Here is a 21,151-nt window from a genome sequence, read left to right as displayed (position 1 = left end):
TTAGGTAAATAAAATAAAGTATATTACCCATATTTGTAGGCAGAGTAAAGTATACGTTGGTTTGTTATACTCACGAAAGAGAACAAGCAAACCAATTCGAATCCGAAGCAAAATCTGTGTATCTAATTCTCTTGCAACTCACTTTAGTATATAGTATATACAACAAACCAATGTGCATGAGTTACCATATAGCACACCAGCAGCTCAGGGTTCATATAGCACACCAGCTCAATAACCCGATCTAAATACAAATCAACAATCATAAAACATATGACTAACTACACGTGTAAAACAAAATCTAATCTTAAAGTTAAAATCCCCAAAGGCATATATTTATATATCTATAAGTTTATCTTCTTAGTTTTGTTGAGTTTTTTGTAGTTGCTTGCTTACACATGCAATCCGGCATGGGGTATGTGAAAAGTGAGGCAGTTGGCTTCTTCAGTTCGCTCCCCTTTACATCACTATGATGAAGCATTTCCCGCAGTTGCTTTTGAAAGCTCTCCCATCTAAACATCACAATAATGAGCAACATAAGTTTGTATCGTTTTTTTGAGAAAATGTTAAAACTAAGTTATCAGTTTCATGATTATATATGAATCTGAAAGATTCATCTATTCTCCCTATGAGGATATGTAGTGCCATGTTACCTGATATGGGGGCTATCGAACAATTGAGCTAATTTTCTCTTGTCAGGTATTATCGTCTTTGCATGTCCTTCATAAAAATAGCGTCTGTGACCAATTAAAAAGTGTGGAAAATTTCCTCCCTGAGTAGTAACAAAAACCTCACTATGTAAACATAACGTATAATCAAGAGCAGCCAACCTAGACGAGTACCCCTGCATCAAAAACAAACAATCAGTACGTAAAGTTGAGGGACCAAAAGTGTAAATTTCAGATGTATATTACCATAAATGGAGCGAGCTCCTCAGGTGAAGCTAACGTATCCTTTGTTTCTAACCGAGGAAACATTTGTTTAAGTGGGGCCATATATTTTTCTGCCTTGTAGATTTTACCAGCTGCCACATATACTGAAGTATTGTTATCAAAACCCATGCCTCTAAGCATCATTCCAACCTACAAATTAAACAAAGAAAGGGAACTTTTAGTCTTTCAAACATTATAGTTTCAATTACTAAGGCTTTGAAAAATGAATCTAATTATAGGGAAGAGATAGTAATGTTATTGTACCTCGAGGGGGGTTAAAGGGCATTTTCCATCCATTCTAATTGCACCGGGTTTTATTATCCGATTCTTTTTCCGGAACTTTCCTCTCCAACTTCTTTCACGGGCAATATCCATTTCTTTTTGTTCTTCCTCCCCACCATCATATATGCAACATGAAAAGGCAACCATGTCCTTCAAAATAAGCAAACATTTCAGGAACATTTAATAAAGATTTTGGGCTAAATGCATTTATTCCTATAAAGATTATGTCCTAGAGTTGTGCACCTCTTCAAAACGGAGATGAACCGAAATATATTTTCCACCACTGCTAGAACTATTACGGATCATTCTATCAACCATTTTTGCTGCAAGTGTGCGTATAGGTTCTGAAAACCTAAGTGCCCCAAAGTTGGAAAGACATCTATGCCCCTGGATATCTGAAGGAACAGCATGAGCCAATCTGTTAGAGAATGGCGCAATACGTACAGCCCTGCACAATCAATAATGTCGCAGCCCTGGTTGTTAAAATAGACGAAAATAGTCAACAGTTTTATGATACAAAAAAAGAAAAACCTACAAATTTTATTAAAACATATAATCTATTGAGTATATTGGTATGATAATAATAAAAGAAAAAGGTTTGTAAGATGGCAGATTTACATACCCTAACTCCACGAGCTTTGGCAAGACCTTTTGAAGGTAGTAAGTTGGACTTGACCAACCTTTGACTCTCAGATTTACAATGTTGCTTATATTGTTGTCAAAACGTGTGAGTACATCTTCTGGTAATTCTCTAACCACATTCACGTGACTTCTCAATGCGTATATGAAGAACTCCTCATCAAATATATCCCCAAACTTGCTACAATTTGGAAAGGGAAAATATATATATATATAATGTGGCTTGAATAAAGACATGTTACATGTGAAATGAACATTTTGTTTGAAAGCATAACATGTTAGATGGGTACCATATTATTTATAATAATGCACCCTATGTCCCAAATCTAGAATACTCATCAACAAAGAAACCTTGTGGACCAAAATAAATGCCATAAATAATTCAAAAATGAGCTAGAGGATATTCTTATTAATCAGGAATATATACTAGATTACAGGGATATTTTGGGCAGGATACACCAAATACAAATATAAGCCCAATACAAATACAAAGCCTATTTATAATTTACTAACAATAATAATTTTTTATCCTATAACAATGTGACACTTCATAAGGGGTATTTATGCATCCTACAACTACAAAGGGTAAAATGGTCATTTCATGCAATTCCAGCAATTTCCTGGTCGGAAACAGTTTTAACAAGTTGGGTAGCTTAACTGTCCAAAAATTCCTATGTGTGGCCTGAATGATAAAAAGTGAAAAGTAGGGTTGCCTAATTATATAATATTCCTTGTATTTATTTGCAAAATAGGAGGATTTATTTATTTGATCAGGTAAGCTTCTTTGAACAAAGCAGAACTTATATTTACAACTTGTTAAATCATATTTTATCACCAACTTTAATAAATTACTTGACTTCTCATTTAATGACAAGGCTCCACATCTGTCATTATACATATACCAAAAAAAGCTATTATCATTCTCATTTGCAAAGATACAAACAAATATGGATAGTATGATTAATCATATACCAAAAAAAGCTATTATAATCCTCATAATCATAAACACTTAATATTTAGTCTTTTCAAGTGACTATGAAAAGGAAAAACAATGGAAAGTTAATTTAACAGAATTTTTTTAAAAAAAATAATAATAATAATAAGCTACCTTGAATCACGCCATACACTGTTTAAATGAAACATTGGAATGACAAGTGTAGCATTCAGTAGCCCTGCCACTGCCACCGCATCACATATCTGATTTTGAGAATATATTAGTTAACTACATAAGTTTTATTTCATTAATTATATAACTAAATACCAAATTTAAAGTAAGGTTGGATTTAAAGTAAGGTTAGAAAAGTACAGATAATCTTTGTTGGTTCAACCCCCCATTTGCTTCAATTATGAGGAACCCATTTGATTTTGGTAATTCTGGAATTGAAAAAGAAATTATATAAAGATAAGATTTAGAATCAAAGAAAAAGTAAAAACAGATAAAGAAAGATTAAAGAAAGAGGAGCAGTTAAAAGATGAGTTCACAAAACATCTAGTAATCAATCTCTTTCCATTTATAGTATTGCCTGTTTGCCATGTGTTCTACTTAATTATGGGATTAAATTACTTGAAAAGCACAAACCTGCTTCTGAATTCTGGAGGGGAATACAGGGCTTCCAAGATTGACGTGTCTTCATGTTCCACACATTCATCATCTGTGATTTCCATTTTCCATGCAGAAAGTTACAAATTTAGATACCTTCAAAATACAACTCTAGAAAACATGAAAATTGAAAACAAAAGAAACTCATAGCTTCTTCTTCAGATACAGAGACTACAGTTACAAATGACAAGGTTAAAGAAAACCAATTGCTTGCTATATGGCTGATCAATCATTAAACAGGATGAAAGGGAAATTAAATGAAATTGATTATATATTCTTCATGATAACAAACCAACTATGTGTATATGTATATTCTAAACAATTTCTAAAGTTAACTAATTAGGTGAATTATAACCCCATAAAGGAATAGAAACCTATACTAATTACCTTCTTGACTTATAAACATTATGCTAATCCTAAATTAGGTAGCATGAATCAAACTAAAAGTATCTTTATGTTGAATTCGGATTCATTAAATGAGGGTTTGCCTGCATTAATTACTTAAACCCTCATTTGAGATGACTGATGAGAAAGCTTTTCTGATTACAAACATTATTAGGCACAATAATCGTTTCCCCCAAATTCAAACTCTACTTTTCATGGAAATTTTGGAACTGATGACTATTTTCATGTGGATCACACTTTCCATGTGCAAAGAAAAGAAAGATGTTAAAAACAAAAGCATTGCATATTGATAAAAAACATATTACCAAGTCATTGCTGCGATTATTCTCAGCTTCCATATACGGCCACAGGTGTTCAAAAACCTGCGGACTCCGATACAAAGATCCCACCGGAGCTGTTTTTCCGATGCTACTTTCACTACCTTTACGAATCATACCAACATCAAACCCCATTGTACCCATATACAACAACATTGCAGAGATATAAAGCAAGGGAGCAAATAATAAAATCCCTCGCCGCCTATACACCGCCGATATCACAACATACACCCACCGCTCCACAAAACTCTGCAGTTTCACGTCTACACCACCACCTCCACCGCCTCGGAAACCGCCTCCACCTCCACCGCTGCTGCCTTTGTTACGACGAAATCGAGGGGAGGAAGGGGGTGATGGGGACGGCGAGATGCTCCCACTTCCGGTGCTTGACCGTCCTAAGCGGCTGTAGCCGTGCATTTCGTGGGATCTTTAAGTTGATTACAACAAATCGGATACCACAAAGATTCCAACTTTCTTCGGATTTCTCACAATTTCAACTTGCCCCAGGTACAGAAGGTTGAAATTGGGAGAAACCCAGATGAGAAAATAAACAAAGAATCAATTACTGTACAAGTAACTATACCAAGACGGATTTGGGAAAAAGAATGATAATAATAGTATAATGTCAGTGTCAATTACAGCGAAGGGGGCATGGTAGCTTTTCTTGAAGAGGTAACAAAAACAACCGGGGGGATATAGAGTTTGGACTAAATTGGATTCAAAGCGCGTAGCAGCGTCAGAAGCTACAAATCCCATTAAATTCCCACTTGTGATCTTCATTGCGAATAACTTTATTAAAAATTTAGGAAGTGAAAAGTATAGTGTGACTTTGGGTTTTCTAACGTGGCGTTATTTATGACTTTTAAGTTTTAAGTGACGCTCTTCTTTCTTATGGAGGAGCTTCACCGACATTTTCATGGCATCTGTCGGCAGTGATTACTCCTATGGCTGGTCAAAGTTAACCGTGGACGGTAAAATGGTCAAGTTACACGTTGACAAGAAAGGAAGTGATTTCAACACAAATCATAGTCGAGAAGACTAGATTTGAAATGTGGATGGTGTGACATACTTTTAACTTTGACATTAACAATCATGGAATAAGAACCATTGCAACTTGTTTTCATGTGAGAGAGAGATTTATAAGACATAAAAGGAAAAACCATAAGTGGGAGGGAACTATAAAATGGGAAGCACCATAAATGGCTTCCTTAGTCTTATATTGGGGTTATCTCGTCACAAAAGCGAACCAATGGCTTTTTGGATTATAGAATTGTTTCTTGAGACACAACAATAACAATTAGAAAACTCAGCCCCATAAGAATTGGAGAGATAAGAGTTGGGAAGTCAAAGTTGTTTCCAAAGTATACATTCGGCTAATATAAAAAGAGAGAAAAAGAAATGGATAAAACGCATGCTCGGCGCGTATGATACCTGCGGAGTATTAAATAACTTAGTCCATCATGTATAAACAATAAAGCATGAAACAAAAAATGTTAGGGGTGAACATGTGCTTAAAGTATGAAAACACCAATGATATGAGTAAATACTAGAAATAAATCATGGGCCATGCATTGGCCATAAAGCTTGTAGCAATAATCAAACTCATAGGACTACAGAGCAAATACACAAACTCGGGTCGGTCTAGAAGGAAAAAAAATAAGGATAAATTTTGTATTCAAAAGTCTACTCCATTACATTGATTATATGCTTCCGCATTGTCCTATCTGACATTTCGGTGGTGATTTGGATTTTTAAGGAATTTAGATGTTTCTATGTAGATGAGCAAGAAAACAGTATTGAATCCGAACCATATTATGTTTGAAACAAGTTTATATGAAACTGAAACCAATCTGGTTTGAAGTAGAACCGTCCGTTAGTAATTGGTTTGGGATTTAACAATTGGAATCGGTTTGTGTAAAAAACAGGTTTTCCTAATTCTTATATACCCATTGGAAAAAAATTATTATTCTTTTGGTCTAATGAGCATATAGCCTTTTGTGATCGTTTTAATTAGGGTTGTCAAGTTTGTATCAAACCTAGTCAACCAACCGAACCAAGAAAGTTGGTATCAATATTGTTTGGTGACTAACAGGTTTTTCATGTATTATTGTACCAATTAAGTACATACATCCTACTTGTTTGCCTATTAGTATTTATCAATTGATGTTATGTCGAGTTCTCCAAAGGTCGAAGCGCACATGCTTGTTATAACCACCGATAAAGTCATCATCGTACGTCTAGGTCATGGCAGTGGCGGATCCAGACATGATTGTAACGTGGGTGCATAGTATAAAATTATTATTATCATGGGGTACCTTAACTGAAAACCAATTATAATTATAAATTTTCTATATAAAATTTAAGTAAAATTACATGTTAAATGGGGTGCATACACCCCACTAAAGCCCCTAAATCCGCTACTCGTCATGGGTTGCTTGAAATTCACTAAGAAAAAAAAAAGAATAGGCTTTACAGTAATTGGTTGCTTGAAATTCACTAAGAAAAAAAAAAGAATAGGCTTTACAGTAATCTGGGAGGAGCTCTCAAGCTTTACCCTATGAAGCATTGAGTTAGTAAGGAGGTTTATGAAAGAAAATGTTGCATACCTCATGCATTGAGCGAAGGCATGTATATATAGTTGTTTATCGAGATAAGATGGTTATTGGTCAGGCCATGACTTGTCATTTTTACTTAAGTCCGTAACTTTGTTGAATGGTGGGACAACCATTGCCTTACTTGGTAGAGTTTTTCAAGGGCATCATTGGCTTAGTGTCCCCTACGTGAGTCCTTGACCTGCTCCATTAAGGCCAAAGACTCCTAAAATCTTTTATCGTTTGTCTTTTATTGGCGCTTGTGTCCACAGTAAGGATAAGCAAATACCCATTACAACCAAGACCAACTGGAACCTAAACCGTTTGGGAATAGAATATGTAATTCAACTCAGTTCTTGGTTCCTCCATATCCATAAAATTCTATTTTCGATTTTTTCGGTTCTGAATTGATTCAGTCTAATTTTGGATCATAATAACCGGAAGCAAGCAAAATACTTGTTAGAACTACAACATCCTCCTTTCAGGCTTAGAGATTTTGCATATGTTTTTAGTCAAAATAATTTAAAATAAAAAGAAAAATAATATTATAAATAAAAATAAAACAATCAAACTAAAAACAATTAAAGTATCTGACAGTTTATTCATCTTAAATGTAATAAAATAAAGGGTTAACATTGATTTTGAAAACAAAATATTCAAAATGTCTTTAAATTGTAAAGAATCCCAATTAATTATGTAGAAAGGTAATGAAGTTATATTTTTGTCTTTTAACCTGCTATTCCAAGCCACACTTGTATTTACTATTCCAAGCCACACTTGTATTTAGGGCTGTCAAAATTGTACCACGGAAAACCAACCAACATGCTACCAATCAAACCAAAAAAGTTGATAGTTAATATAGTTGGTAGCCAACATGTTTGGTTAATAAACCCATATCAATTGAACAATCTTGGTATGATAATGGTACAAAAATTTGAATATCATGGTAATTCCGTACCAATATATATATATATATATATATATATATATATATATATATATATATATATATATATATATATAAACGAAATCGTATATTTCAATCGTTAATTGTGGTTAGTGTTTACAATATTAAGAACGTTATATAAGTTATTTTGTCGCATTAGTCAATAGTTTTTACCACGTTAAAGCACAAAATTAAAATGTTACTTTAGCATTATTTCAATAGAATTCTTTTCTAAATTTGTATATATATATATATATATATATATATATATATATAACTAATATCTTCATTAAACGCCAAAATTACTAGATGTATTTACATATTTTAAAATGTTACAATAGAAAATTAAGAGAAGACGAGATATATCATTACCATTTTGTACTAACAAAACTTGTTGGTAGTCAAATATATTGATACCATATATACTTGGTATGGTACCAATAAATTTTTTTAATATCACTTATAGTTGGCATGGTACACGGTTTAAGAAAAAATGAATTGGTAGCGTACCAATTCCACTCCTGCTTGTATTACCATGTCATTTGCAATTTTTCACTTTTAGCCAAAATTTTAAAAATTTGTTGCAAATTTGCTATGAACTTTAAATTTTGTTAGAAATTTGATCTATTTTTCTTATAAATCCATTTCAAAACTAGTCTTTTTTACAAATTTATTTTTAACAAATTTTTTATAAACTTTTTGTAATAGCCCGGAACCCCAGGTGTTATTTATTCATATATTTTTGGTGTTTTGTGAGGGGACTCGGCGAGTTGGAGCTCAAACTCGCCGAGTAGGATCACGGTTTTGGACGCGGGTTCGCGCCTGGACTCGGCGAGTCCAAGGAATGGACTCGGCGAGTCCACGATGTTTAATGAAACCCTAATTTCCCGGTCCCGAGCCCTATTTAAGGGACCTTATAGCCTTCATTGCGGCTACCTTCGACCTTGGGAGCACCAGAGCAGCTGAGAGTTCTTGTGAGTGAGATAAGAGGCCATTATTCACCATTTTTGTGTGTATTTGCAAGAAGGGAAGAGGAAATCCAAGCTAAGGGAGTTGGGGAGCTTAGATCTACTCCCATTTCGACAGAGGAAACTAATTGAGGTAACATTCAGAGCTTATTCTCGTGTTTTTCTTGATATGGCCAAATCTAGGGTTTCTTCATGCCTTGTTTGCCTTGTATTTGGAGTATGAGAGGTTCCATGGGGAAATGGTACCTAGATCTGGACCTTAGTAGGTCCAGAGAGTCCCAAATGTCATGCTTTATGCCTTTCCTTTTGAGTTGGAGACTTAGGTTTCCATTTTAGATGTCATTTCATCAAAAGAGGCCTTGTAGGCGTTGCTTGGTAGCCAAGATTGAGACTTTATGTGATGAATGTGCTTGGGAGGGCTAGATCTATGAGTTGTTGGAGCGGATCTGACCTCAGAAGCGAGATTGAGTCGATGCATGGCATGGACTCGCCGAGTCCGAAGAACAGACTCAGCGAGTAGCATGAAGATTGTCCTCACCACTCATCGAGTGGTCTTGCCGAGTTAAGGGATGACTCAGTGAGTCAGGGAGAGTTAGAGAGGGTTGACAGGTGGACTGAGTCAAGCTGGAACTCGCCGAGTTGTTCTTGAGACTCGGCGAGTTGAGTCGTGGTGGCCCCGCGATTATGCCAGGTGAAACTCGTCGAGTCAGAGAAATACTCGACGTGTCAAGAGAGGATCGAAGGGAGTCAGTGGACACGTGTAGACTCGCCGAGTCGCCCTAGTGCACTCGCCGAGTCCGGTCAAAGTTGACCGTTGACTTTTGTTGACTTTTAGGGTTTGGTCAGCGATGTGGCCTTTGGGCCAAGAGAGGGGTAAAATGGTCTTTTACCCTTAAGAGGGTGTCAATAGAGGGTTGATCCTAGACTCGAGAGTTATATTCATGAGAGTATTTGCCTTATGTGTTAGGCGGTGGCAAGTTCGAGATTCAAGTGTGGGGATATCTGCTTTCTGCTTGCCAGGTGAGTCTTCTCACTATACTTTACCTTGAGTAGGTAATCAGAGTTATGTGATAGAGTATTTGTATGCTATATGCCTGTTATGTGTTGTACTGCATTATTTCTATGTGATTTATGCTGTGCATGTTTACAGAGTTGGAACCGGAAGGTTCCCAGAGTTAGAACCAGAGGGTTCATAGAGTAGGGTCCACGGACCCACAGAGTTATAGCCTCGAGTGGCTAATATATGTATGTGTGGTATTTGGGGGAACTCACTAAGCTTCGTGCTTACAGTGTTTTGTGTTATGTGTTTCAGGTTTCTCTCAGGATCACGGGACGGCACCAGCTCGATTGTACACACCAGAGAAAGAGTCATGTTTTGAGGATCCTGGTTTATTATGCAAGTGAAAATGGAGTTATGTTTTGTAATTCGATTATGAATGAGACTTTCAGCAAAGTGTTTTTTTAGAATTAAACGATTATTTTAAAATGAAAAATTGTTTTGAAAATTTCGGTGTTACAAGTTGGTATCAGAGCCTTGGTTTGAGGGATTCGGATGCGCCTTCGGGTAATTCTGGACTCAAACTGAGGAAGTAAGAAAAGTTTTCAAAGAAATAATTTTCTAAAGCGAATAAGAGTTCAAAGAGAAAACGAGAAAGAGCATTGTGTACAATCAGCCAGAGCCCGAACAGTGATTTCCCAAAATACCCTTACTTTTGTGTTATGAGATATTTATGATGCACTTTATGAGATATTATTGCATGCTAGAGACAGGCTAGGTATTCCATATCTTAGGACTAGAGTGGCCTGATTTGTGATGCCTTAGCCTAGGAATTGCTGTTATATGCGATGTGCTTTTGAGTATGTGATGAGTGAGAATATTTAGTTGGAATCCTTTAGGGGTTTTGAGTAGAGGAGTAATCTAGGGGAGATACCTAGATGAGTACTGTGGTACTTAGAGAAAGAATAGTTAGAACCCGCGAGGGGAAGAGTTGCAGAGTTCGGTGGTACTTTCGAGGATGAGCAGAGCAAGCGGAGTTATCACCCAGAGTGAGTCATATATATTCTTCGATGCTCGAATGCTGCTTGCTTCGTGCTTTGTGGAACTCTCGATGATGGGAGTCAGCTACTACGCGAATATGACGATATTCAGGAGGTAGATGGCTGGCATCATTAGGAGCTCTTCAGTAGCTGATGGCAGAGAAGTGTGGGAATCTAGGAAGAGCCTAGGGAGTAACCTTAGCCAGATGAGTGCACTGGCAGAGTAGAGAATTTCGCTGGGGAGCGAGCGCGCGACGGAAATTGGTGAACGAGAAGGTCGAGCAACTACTTAGGAGCTCCGGCATAGTCCGTGTGGAAAGTATGGGTAGATGTGGCAGGTAGTATGGGCCGGTACTACTGAAAGCAGAGGACCCATACTTGATACAGGGAGTATTCTGAAGGTTCTAACGAGCGTATTAAGGAGTGATGTTATGGTTCGAGTACCATGCATCGGAGCGGATTGAGGAGTGATGTTATGGTTCGAGTACCATACATCAGAGCAGATTGAGGGGTGATGTTATGGTTCGAGTACCATACATCGGAGCGGATTGAGGAATGATATTATGGTTCGAGTACCATACATCGGAGCAGATGGAGAAGTGATGTTATGGTTCGAGTACCATACATCGGAGCGGATCGAGGAGTGATGTTATGGTCCGAGTACCATACATCGGAGCAGATGGAGGAGTGATGCTATGGTTCGGGTACCATACACCGGAGCATATTGAGAAGAAATGTCATGGGATGAGTACCATGGTTCGTAGTGAATGATGCTTGTGATTCTCTGGTTATCCGGTCACGATTGATGAGGTAGAGATTGGACGCTATGGGTTTTAGGCCTGTAGGCCATGATTGAGTTTGAAGAGGCGTCCCTTGAGAGGGAGGTCGAGAGCCTATCAGAGTATTTTGGTAAGGAGTTAGAGGGAGGGGAGAATTTCGGTCTGAGTTGAGCAATCAGTCGATAGAGGAGATGTCACCTTCTATGACCTGAGTGGTGCTATTTATGTTCGTGTGCGGAACATGAGAAGCCTAATGTTTAAGTTTCGGGTTTGGGGGTAAAACCCTGCAGGTTGTCATTGATGATGATTTTCCATCAGAGTATTAGGTAGCATGTGTGCTGCGAGACAGTGATTTACCATGAGCAGATAGTCAGTTGGGACTGAGATAGTCAAGGACCACGTTACACCTATTTGAGTATAGTAGGGCGTATTGTAGAGGTATCAGTGGGGAGTCCAGTTGAGTTAATCAGTGCAGTGGTTTTTCTATCCATGTTGGGTATTGAATATGGGAGTGGGTCCCTGTTCTTGGGATGATCCATGTGTTCGAACGTTGGTTGATGAGTCAAAGTGGGGAATATGATGATTTCGTGGTCCAGTCTACGAGTCAGTGATGTTATTGGACAGTTGAGTTGTTGGTATTGGATTGGTACAAGACTTGGAACGACTAGACGCAGTCGTGACGAGAAGTTCTTGAGGATTTCATCTGAGGTTCAGAGTTATGAGATCGATTGATTTCCTTAAAGGGGATTATCGGGTGTTGCGTAGCACTTTCCAGGGGCAGGTGCGTTATTGCTGGTGGAAATAGTTCGTGAGGTTGTTGATGTGTCAGATAGTGATGGTTCGAACCCTAAGTGGGGGAGAACCGGGTGGTTTATTGAGAGAACCAGAGATTTGTGCAAGAGCGGTTAGGGGTTGGATGCAGAAACCTGTGGCTTGAATTCAAGAGATCAGGGTCATTGGTGGTCAAGGAAAGGTGTAGGGCGAGATAATGCATGTGGTGTATGCCTGAGAGAAGGATGTGTGTCTCCACGGCGGGTGGTCAATGGTCAGGAATCTGGTGGTGGTCAGAGTCGTTTCAAGTGGAAGACTCGTAATGATGGTATGGGCAGTTGAGAACTTATGGGTTGAAATATGGGTAGCAGATTATCGAGTAGCCAATTCCCGGGCTAGGATGTGTATTCTTTCTTGAATTTTGAGCAGTAGTTGAAAGGGTTTCGGAGGATCATCAGTGTGTTCTGAAGGGTTAGCGCCTTCCTTGTATTCCAATTGAGTGTTTGGATGCACTGAAGTTGCGCAACGAGTGATATCAGAAATTATTATGGGATTCAGAGGAAATGTATTGTTGTGTGTGTATGGTGTTGGGAGTAAGGGAATCAGTGGTAGAGGCAGAACATTGTGATGCTCTGTTAGGGTGTTCTGTGGTTTCCGCGTATAGCGTCCCGATTTTAGAGTTATTTAGAGTCTTGGGTTAAGATGACTAGTGATGTATCATGTATCCACGGTTCCAGTGGGAGCCCTTCGTGTATTGTCATCAAGAGGGATTATTTAAGGAAGTGGATCTCCGCAGAGGTAGGTTCTGTGTTATGGCGGTTGCCGCCAGAGTCTGTAATGCATATCGGGGCAAGTGTGTGTGTAACTATCTATGATAGTCTTCGGTGCATGAGTTAGTGAACATAGTGTGGCGTTGTAATGAGAATGAGAGTATACGGTGAAGCTACGGGGAGCCGTAGTATTCACCAGTCAGAGGGTGTTGTGATGCTACGGGGAGCCGTAGTACTCACAAGTCAGAGGGAAGGAGTCGTGGTGCTACGGGGAGCCGTAGTACTCACTAGTTAGTTGGCGTTGTGATGCTACGGGGAGCCGTAGTACTCACAAGTCAGAGGGAAGGAGTCGTGGTGCTACGGGGAGCCGTAGTACTCACTAGTTAGTTGGCGTTGTGATACTACGGGGAGCCGTAGTACTCACTTGTCAGAGGCTGTCGTAATGTTGTGGGAAGCCATAGTACCCACTAGACGTCAAGAGAGTGTGATGATGGGGTGTTCTCCGATAAGTGCATGATGCATAAGAGTTTGGGGCTTGAGTAGCCCTAGTGTTGAGTTTTTGGAGCCTAGTGGTTAAACCAGGGCGAGACTGGGGTCTCCGTCTCTATCGGGAGGGTCAGCGAGGCGCGCGGGAGAATATGCGCAACAAACGCCAGAGGTTAGAGCTGAGTCGATCTTCGTTTGGATTGTATTTTTATGAGGAAAAGGGAATTTCGTGACTTGCATGTCACTGGGCCGTGATAGTCGTCACGGGGAAGAAGTTATTGAGATGTTTTGGGTCATGTTATGTGTCACCTCTGGGGGTTCAGCTGAGGGGCCAAAAGCTGACCTGGTGCTCGGTATCAAGGATGAATGCGAGAAATGAGATAGAGTTTACCATGGTGATGTTTGCGGACACTTCAGAGCGAGCGAACGATTCGGATGCTCGAGGATATGTTTCGGGCTTGTGTATTAGATTTCGGGGGGGTGGGAGGGGGAATCGTGGCCCGTATTTACCCTTGGCAGAGTTTTCCTACAACAACAACCATCATTAGTGCATCAGTATGCCACCCTTTGAGCTGTTGTAGGGAAGGGAGTATCGGACCCCATTTCCGGGGAAGAGGTAGAGCAACGTGTGATGGGAAGTACAGAGATCGTGCTTCGGACGTCAGAGCAGATACAACAGGTCAGGAAGAGGTTGTTGACTGCTCAGAGTCGCCAGAAGAGTTATGCGGATAGGTGCCGGTCCGAGCTCGAATTGTTGGTCGGTGACTTTGTACTCCTGAAGGTCTCTCCTTGGAAAGGAGTGATTCGGTTCAGGAAGAGGGGCAAGTTGGGGCCCCGATATATTGGTCCTTTCCGAGTGATCGCGAGGGTAGGCTGGATAGCCTATCGTTTGGATTTGCCAGCAGAGTTGGGGCAGATTCACGACACTTTTCATGTGTCGCATCTGAGGAAACGTTTAGCCGATGAGTCGGTAGTGGTTCCAATAGAGGATATTCAGGTGGATGCGAGCCTGAATTATGCTGAGAGACCAGTGGAGATCGGAGATCGGAAAATCAAGGTTCTGAGGAACAAGGAGGTACCCTTGGTTTTGGTTCGGTGGCAGCATTGTAAGGGATCCGAGATGACCTGGGAGCCGGAGCGTGAGATGCGTGGGCAGCATCCGGAGTTATTTGCAGAGCGAGACTTTGAGGGCGAAGTCTAGTTCTAGTGGGTGAGAATTGTAATAGCCCGGAACTCCAGGTGTTATTTATTCATATATTTTTGGTGTTTTGTGAGGGGACTCGGCGAGTTGGAGCTCAAACTCGTCGAGTAGGATCGCGGTTTTGGACGCGGGTTCGCGCCTGGACTCGGCGAGTCCAAGGAATGGACTCGGCGAGTCCACGATGTTTAATGAAACCCTAATTTCCCAGTCCCAACCCCTATTTAAGGGACCTTATGTCCTTCATTGCGGCTACCTTCGACCTTGGGAGCACCAGAGCAGCTGAGAGTTCTTGTGAGTGAGATAAGAGGCCATTATTCACCATTTTTGTGTGTATTTGCAAGAAGGGAAGAGGAAATCCAAGCTAAGGGAGTTGGGGAGCTTAGATCTACTCCCATTTCGACAGAGGAAGCTAATTGAGGTAACATTCAGAGCTTATTCTCGTGTTTTTCTTGATATGGCCAAATCTAGGGTTTCTTCATGCCTTGTTTGCCTTGTATTTGGAGTATGAGAGGTTCCATGGGGAAATGGTACCTAGATCTGGACCTTAGTAGGTCCAGAGAGTCCCAAATGCCATGCTTTATGCCTTTCCTTTTGAGTTGGAGACTTAGGTTTCCATTTTAGATGTCATTTCATCAAAAGAGGCCTTGTAGGCGTTGCTTGGTAGCCAAGATTGAGACTTTATGTGATGAATGTGCTTGGGAGGGCTAGATCTATGAGTTGTTGGAGCGGATCTGACCTCAGAAGCGAGATTGAGTCGATGCATGGCATGGACTCGCCGAGTCCGAAGAACAGACTCAGCGAGTAGCATGAAGATTGTCCTAACCACTCAGCGAGTGGTCTTGCCGAGTTAAGGGATGACTCAGTGAGTCAGGGAGAGTTAGAGAGGGTTGACAGGTGGACTGAGTCAAGCTGGAACTCGCCGAGTTGTTCTTGAGACTCGGCGAGTTGAGTCGTGGTGGCCCCGCGATTATGCCAGGTGAAACTCGTCGAGTCAGAGAAATACTCGACGTGTCAAGAGAGGATCGAAGGGAGTCAGTGGACACGTGTAGACTCGCCGAGTCGCCCTAGTGCACTCGCCGAGTCCGGTCAAAGTTGACCGTTGACTTTTGTTGACTTTTAGGGTTTGGTCAGCGATGTGGCCTTTGGGCCAAGAGAGGGGTAAAATGGTCTTTTACCCTTAAGAGGGTGTCAATAGAGGGTTGATCCTAGACTCGAGAGTTATATTCATGAGAGTATTTGCCTTATGTGTTAGGCGGTGGCAAGTTCGAGATTCAAGTGTGGGGATATCTGCTTTCTGCTTGCCAGGTGAGTCTTCTCACTATACTTTACCTTGAGTAGGTAATCAGAGTTATGTGATAGAGTATTTGTATGCTATATGCCTGTTATGTGTTGTACTGCATTATTTCTATGTGATTTATGTTGTGCATGTTTACAGAGTTGGAACCGGAAGGTTCCCAGAGTTAGAACCAGAGGGTTCATAGAGTAGGGTCCACGGACCCACAAAGTTATAGCCTCGAGTGGCTAATATATGTATGTGTGGTATTTTGGGGAACTCACTAAGCTTCGTGCTTACAGTGTTTTGTGTTATGTGTTTCAGGTTTCTCTCAGGATCACGGGACGGCACCAGCTCGATTGTACACACCAGAGAAAGAGTCATGTTTTGAGGATCCTGGTTTATTATGTAAGTGAAAATGGAGTTATGTTTTGTAATTCGATTATGAATGAGACTTTCAGCAAAGTGTTTTTTTAGAATTAAACGATTATTTTAAAATGAAAAATTGTTTTGAAAATTTCGGTGTTACACTTTTTTACTATTTTTTATGCTTTTTTAGAACTTTTTAATGCCTTTTATTATTTTTTTAGAACCTTTTTATTATACTTTCATTGGAAACTATTCACAATTTTCACAAGTTTCGCACATGAACGTTGACTACCGATTCACATATGGATATCCGAATCAATCTCAAGTGTCTACACCACACAAGTTTCAATATTTTATCCTAATATGAATGCACATGATCATTGATAAAAACTCAATTTTAAAACCTTAAAGTTTATACCCATTTCAAAACTCTTTCAAAAATCTCATTTTGTGAATGTGTAAGTGATGCATATAATATTTCATATAGTATATGCTCATAACATTTCAAACAAGGAAAGTTCAAAATACAATATATAACAAATTAATAGATAGGTAATGAATTCATCTCAACTAATGTGGATACTGAACTCCACTTTTAGAGATGTTTGGATGATTAGTTGTCACTGTCACAATTGTTGAAGTAATAGTAAAACCTATAGGTTTAAGTAATTAATTGTTAATTGCATTTTAACCATCTTAATCAACGTTTCTAGCCATTTAGTTCTTAGATATCATCCCTAAGTCTATAGAAGAGTTGTGGAAGCATCTATATTTGAAATTGATCAAAAAGTTTGAAGTCAAATGACACTAGAATTTTACTCGCTCTAGTCAAATGACATGATCAACATAATTTTGAGTTTAAACCTATAAATGGTTGTCATTTTGATATATAAGCCTCCAATTTATAAATCTTTTTAATAATCATTTTAATGTATGATTTTTTTAATTAGCTCTGTTAATGAATATCAGTTGCTTGCATTAGTTGTCACGTATAATCAAGTCATGCCTACATGCGTTAATTTAGTTGCTACATATGACAACCGTCAATTTTCGGTCAAGTTAAAGTCAACTAAAGTCAACAAGTCAAATCGGCCGACTCAATTAGCTCGTGGGTTCTAGGGCTTACGTTAGGTAATTACTTCACAACTCGCTATTCTAATGAGAGATCATAAATTGAAAAGTTCGTACATCTAGATTTCCTTAACCTAAAACCGGGGTAAGTAACGAACCAAACTGATAAAACAATGTTGCATACTCATTGGGAGTGTGTAAGATCCTTAAACATGGCTTAATGGGGCTTACGGACCGTGCGTTGCGGAGCCAAACACTCACAAATGTCACATACGAAACCACCCTCAATCGTTTTCACTCTATCTCTCTTTATCTAGAATCTCTCCCAAATCTCTCTCCATATGTGAAATCTCTCCCAAATCTCTCTTTGTATGAGACATCTCTCCAAGAATGTGAAATCTCTCCCAAATCTCTCTTTGTATGAGAAATCTCTCCAAGAATGTGAAATCTCTCCCAAATCTCTCTTTGTATGAGAAATCTCTCCAAGAATGTGAAATCTCTCCCAAATCTCTCTTTGTATGAGAAATCTCTCCAAGAATGTGAAATCTCTCCCAAATCTCTCTTTGTATGAGAAATCTCTCCAAGAATGTGAAATCTCTCCCAAATCTCTCTTTGTATGAGAAATCTCTCCAAGATTGTAAAATCTCTCCAAAATCTCTCTCCGAATCTCTCTCAAACTTTTTATGCGCTTTTGGGGCATCCCGACACTTAACCGGGTCAAAAACCGCTTAAAATGGAGTTAGAATGGAGAAAAACTCCAAAAAGACCCGAAATCCCCTCTATAGGGCCGAAGCCTCTTAGGGCCGGACCCTCTTGGACCGGAAGTAGCTAGGACCGAAGCCCCAGGGTGCAGCTGCAACAAGCTGACCGCAGTCAGCGAGCCGCAGCAAGCCGACCGCAGCACCGAATCCAGAACCGAGCCCCCCGCAGCGAGCTTCTCTTCGGACCGCAGTCCCTTCCCTTCGGATCCTCCCCAGGTGACTAAGTCACTCCGGTTTTGGCTGCTGATGACCGAGATTCCGGTCCTAACTTCGAATTTCACCCTTTTTCACCCGGTTTTCAATACTTTTAACGTTTTAAGCCCGTTTTTAATTATTTTAACGCGGTATTTTCTCCAGAAATAATATTTTAACATATAAGACCCTAAATAATCATAATTTGGGCATATTTCCATGAAGATATTTATTTGAGAATAAAATCTTTTAAGTGAGATCTTGAGGTGGAGTGTGAATCTTGCCATAATATTTGGCACAAACCACCACCCCATGCCCATTCCTTTGACCAACTATCGTACTCCCTACCACTCCTAGTCACCTAATGGTGCTACCCCACTCATTTTCCAGCAACTCACGTCCAAAGGAGTTGGGAAATCCCCTCTCTCACTCTTCATTCTCACTCACTTCTCTCATTTCTACCAAAGATCAAACCCACTTTTCTCTCAAATTCTCTGCCTCAAATTCGAGATTAAAGGGATGATCATCAAGCTTTCTCTCATTTGTGGTAAGATTTATCACCTCTCTCATGATTAATACATTTCCTTGTACTCAAATCATTGATTCTTACACAAATTTCCATCATAAATTGTGCTAGATTCTTGAATCTTCAAGCAATCTTCAAGTGTTCTTGAGTTGAACACTTCTCATCTCCAACACTCATCTTCTGAAACCACTCAAGGTGAGTTCATACCCCTACATTTTCATGTTTTCTCAAGTTTTTAGGGGGGAATACAAGTTAAAACACCAAGAACATAACTAAAATTTTCTAACAACTTTCATCAGAAAAGTTGGACTCCATTCACGGATTGTTTTGGACAACTTGAACATTTTTGTTTGAAAAAATGTTTTAGGTGTAAGTAGTTCCAGTTCTTAGCTTTAAAATGACTACTTGCACATCTTCATACAATTTTTCTACAATTTATGGTGATTTTTACAAAACTGCCTATCATTTCAAACACCAATCCGGACCAGTCTGTGATTATGGACTTTTTCACCCAAGTTGGAGGTCATTAAAAATCATGATAAAAATTATGAGTAAACTAGACACATTTTGGGAACTCTCAGAATTTACGGATTTAGTTTTCGACTTCGTATGATTTTTCTATGACTTTTCTAAAACAGCGCAGAAAGGCTAAATTTAGTTAATAGCATATAAATTTCATAACACTTTGTATTATGTTGAGCAAAGTGTATAACAATGAGTTCTAAATATTGAATGTGTTTCCTTGTTAGTTTATCACCATAAACTGAAACTTAGTCATTCATGATAAGATTATTCATTCATTTAGTACACGTATATTAAGCTATAATAAGCATAGTTTATGGATTTATAACACTAATGCACTTTCATAAAAGAGTTCTTATACATTACAAACGTTTTGGATAAACTATAATAGGTATAGTTTATGATTCATCACATAACACACTCGTACAAAAAGGGTACATTCATACAAAAAGGTTTTACACTCACGCACACCACACGTAAACTTGTTAACCAAAATTGTGAGACAATCTCTTCCGTACGTCCGAGTGCGGAATCTAAATTCCTGGTAGTTATAATCAGAGTCTTCTGGAGGGAGAACGTGATAGTTGTGTATAGATCTATATTAGGTTTGACAAACCCACACCAGAGCTGCTTGCAACAGCTAGACCGGCAGGTCTGAGGTGACAAGTGTCATTTCAGTTTCGCGACGCCTGAGAAACGTCGTGACAGGTTTATTCAGTCATTAGTATGATTATAGCGGCTCACATAGGGATTTAACAACAAAAAGTTTACAGGGATTTTCATAAATCAAAAGGGGTTTTATGTCAATCTAAAATCACTTTTATATCAATAATTACAGATATTATGGTATATTTTCAGTCTTGGTATTTAAGACTACACATCATTCATTACGAGATTTTTCTCAAATCAGAAAAGGTTTTACGCCAATTTAAAACCACATTTATATCTTTAAGTATGACAAATACTTGTTCATTTCGGTCCTAGTATTTAGGACCACATAACTTTTATAAGGAAAATATTGGATTTTTCTTGGTAACATATATCTCCTTACAAAGATCGATTTTCAAACTCGTACTGTCAAAAGCTTATGAACTCACCAACCTTTGTGTTGACACTTTTCAAAACTACTTGTGTTCTAAGGAATTCAGTGAAAACAGGAAATCAACAATGTTTTGAGGATGGGACGATAAATCGTCAAACAGTTCATTTTGTATCATAATGTAATTGATTCGAATCATGTAAAGATATACTTTGGTGTAACTTTTTCAATTATATTTATGATGGTTGTATTTACTTTGAGCATTATTATACTCGTTGTTGTGATATTCTACATGAAGTCCTCCACCCCCAGACGTTTCCGCCATCCTTGGTTTGGGGGTGTGACACTAGAACACGTTGACGTTGGTATGTAAAATATTATTTCTCCCCTGTATAGTCCTAATGTCCTAATTTAAGTATTTTTTTAGTTACTTTACTTAAATATTAATATATATTGTGTCATTAGTATACTATATTTAAATATACAACCATTAAGCTTTATATTAAACCATATAACAAAAAAAAACGAGAAAACTTTAATCACCAGTTTTTATTTTTTCATATTTTATTCGAAGAATATAAAAAATAAAAAGACAAAACAGAGAAATATTCCATATCAAGAAGAGAGGCAGATGTGCCAATAAGAATGAAGCAATCTCACCTTATCCACACTCCCAC

The 21,151-nt window shown here is 38.8% G+C and overlaps 1 protein-coding gene across 1 annotated transcript; it reads right to left on the bottom strand.

Moving 5' to 3' along the window:
- Nucleotides 1-95: 95 nt before the first annotated feature.
- LOC145103144 (O-fucosyltransferase family protein) lies at nucleotides 96-4,953 on the bottom strand. The gene is made up of 10 exons (XM_079040730.1): nucleotides 4,161-4,953; nucleotides 3,430-3,502; nucleotides 3,157-3,224; nucleotides 2,959-3,047; nucleotides 1,834-2,031; nucleotides 1,455-1,659; nucleotides 1,194-1,361; nucleotides 912-1,079; nucleotides 651-841; nucleotides 96-509 (listed from the first exon to the last, which is right to left on the bottom strand). Exons 1-10 carry the CDS (start codon nucleotides 4,587-4,589, stop codon nucleotides 350-352), a joined length of 1,749 nt encoding a protein of 582 aa, XP_078896856.1. The 5' UTR covers nucleotides 4,590-4,953; the 3' UTR covers nucleotides 96-349.
- Nucleotides 4,954-21,151: the final 16,198 nt, after the last annotated feature.

This window comes from Lactuca serriola, chromosome 1 (assembly GCF_051521515.1).
Source record: "Lactuca serriola cultivar US96UC23 chromosome 1, Lser_US96UC23_V15, whole genome shotgun sequence".
Classification (NCBI taxonomy): Eukaryota; Viridiplantae; Streptophyta; class Magnoliopsida; order Asterales; family Asteraceae; genus Lactuca; species Lactuca serriola.
Note: the sequence above shows the minus strand (reverse complement) of the source record. Positions and strands in the feature narration are given on the sequence as shown.